The sequence below is a fragment of the Pinus tabuliformis genome, chromosome 9, assembly GCF_031772625.1.
Source record: "Pinus tabuliformis cultivar Carrire ecotype Pingquan chromosome 9, CPIR1, whole genome shotgun sequence".
Lineage (NCBI taxonomy): Eukaryota > Viridiplantae > Streptophyta > Pinopsida > Pinales > Pinaceae > Pinus > Pinus tabuliformis.
The window spans coordinates 1,282,507,129-1,282,509,029 of NC_142307.1; the positions used below are offsets into that span (position 1 = coordinate 1,282,507,129).

At 44.0% G+C, this 1,901-nt stretch overlaps 1 protein-coding gene across 1 annotated transcript; it reads right to left on the reverse strand.

Annotated features, from left to right (window-relative positions):
• Positions 1-300: 300 nt before the first annotated feature.
• LOC149153248 (uncharacterized) lies at positions 301-897 on the reverse strand. The gene has a single exon (XM_089443753.1). The coding sequence runs from the start codon at positions 895-897 to the stop codon at positions 301-303; it is 597 nt and encodes a 198-aa protein (XP_089299879.1).
• Positions 898-1,901: the final 1,004 nt, after the last annotated feature.

The window sequence follows — 1,901 nt, forward strand, 5'->3', positions numbered from 1 at the left end:
GAATCTGTTGAAGGTGTTAGCGCCTTTTTCTTTGGGAATAAGGGCGAGGAAAGCTGAGTTTGTACAGCCCCCAATTTTCTGGCATTCTTGGGATTTTTGTATCATTTTCATAAAATCCTTCTCCACTATCTGCCAGCATACTTGAAGAAACCTGGGTGTGAATCCATCAGGACCCGGAGCTTTGTCGGGTTCCATTGCAAACAGCGCTTCTTTGACTTCCATTGTCGAAATTTTATTTTCTAGCATCTGGTTCATCTTTGCGGTGATGAGCTTGGGGACACTGTCTAACAAATTTCTATTTTAGGTGGTCCCCTCGACTTCAGAATACATTTTTTCAAAGTCTTTTGATGCAGCCTTCTTGATGCTAATGAAGTCTTTTAAGGTGCTCTCCTCATTTTTAATTTCTGAAATACTGTTACGGCATTTTCTAGCTTGGGCCTGCTTATGAAAAAAGGAGGAATTACGGTCTCCAGCCTTGAGCCATAGACTCCTTGACTTGAGCCTCCAAAATTCCTCTTCTGCCAGGCATGCCCTATGGAATTTTTGCTGCAGCTGGTATTCCTTGTCTAGCTCTTCTTTGGTGATATCGACAACTTCCAGATGAAGGTGCTGAATTTCCAGATCTTTTTGAATTTTTTTCCTGTCCACTGCAGGATTAGGTAAGGTTTTTACCCAGCCCTTTAGCATCTTTTTTACCCTGCGAAGCTTTTCTTCCCAAACAAAGAATGAAGATCCCTTGACCAGCTCCTTCCAGCATTCTCTAATCTTTTGCATGAAATCTGCCTCTTTGGTCCATAGGGAACTAAACCTGAACGGTATAGGCCCTAGATCCTTAGAAGGAACCAGATCTAGACAAATGGGCTTATGATCCGAGACACTGCTTTGGAGGATGCGCATTTTCGCCTCCAGCCCCAAGAGAAGGAAGGAGCTTTGGACCAAAAAACGATCCAGTCTTGCTGCTATGTATCCCAGCCCCACTCTCTTGTTTGACTAGGTGAACGTGCCTGTGACTGGTTTTATGTCTAGCAGGTCCCATTCTTGCATGAGATCTTTGGCCCATTCTCTTGCCGGATCCCTTACTATACTACCTCCTCTTTTTTCTGAGGCTCGGAGTGTGAGATTTAAATCTCCGGTAATGATAATATTCCCCAAATTTTCTAGATCTGCTAGGTTTTTTATGGAGTCCCAACAGTTCTTTTTCTCACCTGCATTGTTAGGGGCATACATATTGAATATACAAATAATCTCCTTTGTTTTTAGATGTTGTAATTTTAAAAAGATCCAATGGGTATTTAGGGATTCAGAGATTAGTAAAAACTTGTTTGAGTTCTAGAGCATCCCAAGTCCTCGCGAAGCTCCCCGGCCCGACACTGCTTACGCTCCATTCTTTCTCCACCATTTTTTGCTTGCTTGGAGGAAGACTAAGTCCTCCAACTTGGTCTCCTGGATGAGGAGGATATCTGGGGATTCCAATCTTATTAAGCTACTCATTGCTTCTTCCTTTGCTGAGGTACCCATCCCCCTACAATTCCAGGAGACAAATTTCACTATTTATTTCTGCCTTGGAGGGCTCCCTTAGAGCCCTGAGATTGAATCCTAGTCACCTTCGGGGTTTTTGAAATGAGCTTCTCTATTGTTGGCTGGCTGCCCTGGAGTTTGTCCTTGTAGGTTTCTTGTTCTCTTTTTTCTTTTGCAGTTTTGCGCCCTCGTGTAGATCTTCTGGGAGAGGACTGGGATTCCCCAATTTCCCCTTCTTCCTCTGATTCTTCGGACTCTTGGGTTTCCCCTTCTTCTTCGGAGGCCTTCTCCTCTGGTATACTTTTGATGGAGGGGGAAGCTTTTGGGGTAGAGATCTCCTTTGGCACTTCTGTTTCCTGTGTGGTCATGGCTTCAGATCCAAG

Coding starts and splice junctions, on each gene's coding strand:
- LOC149153248 (XM_089443753.1), bottom strand. CDS start 897: ATGCGCATCCTCCAAAGCAGTGTCTCGGATCATAAGCCCATTTGTCTA.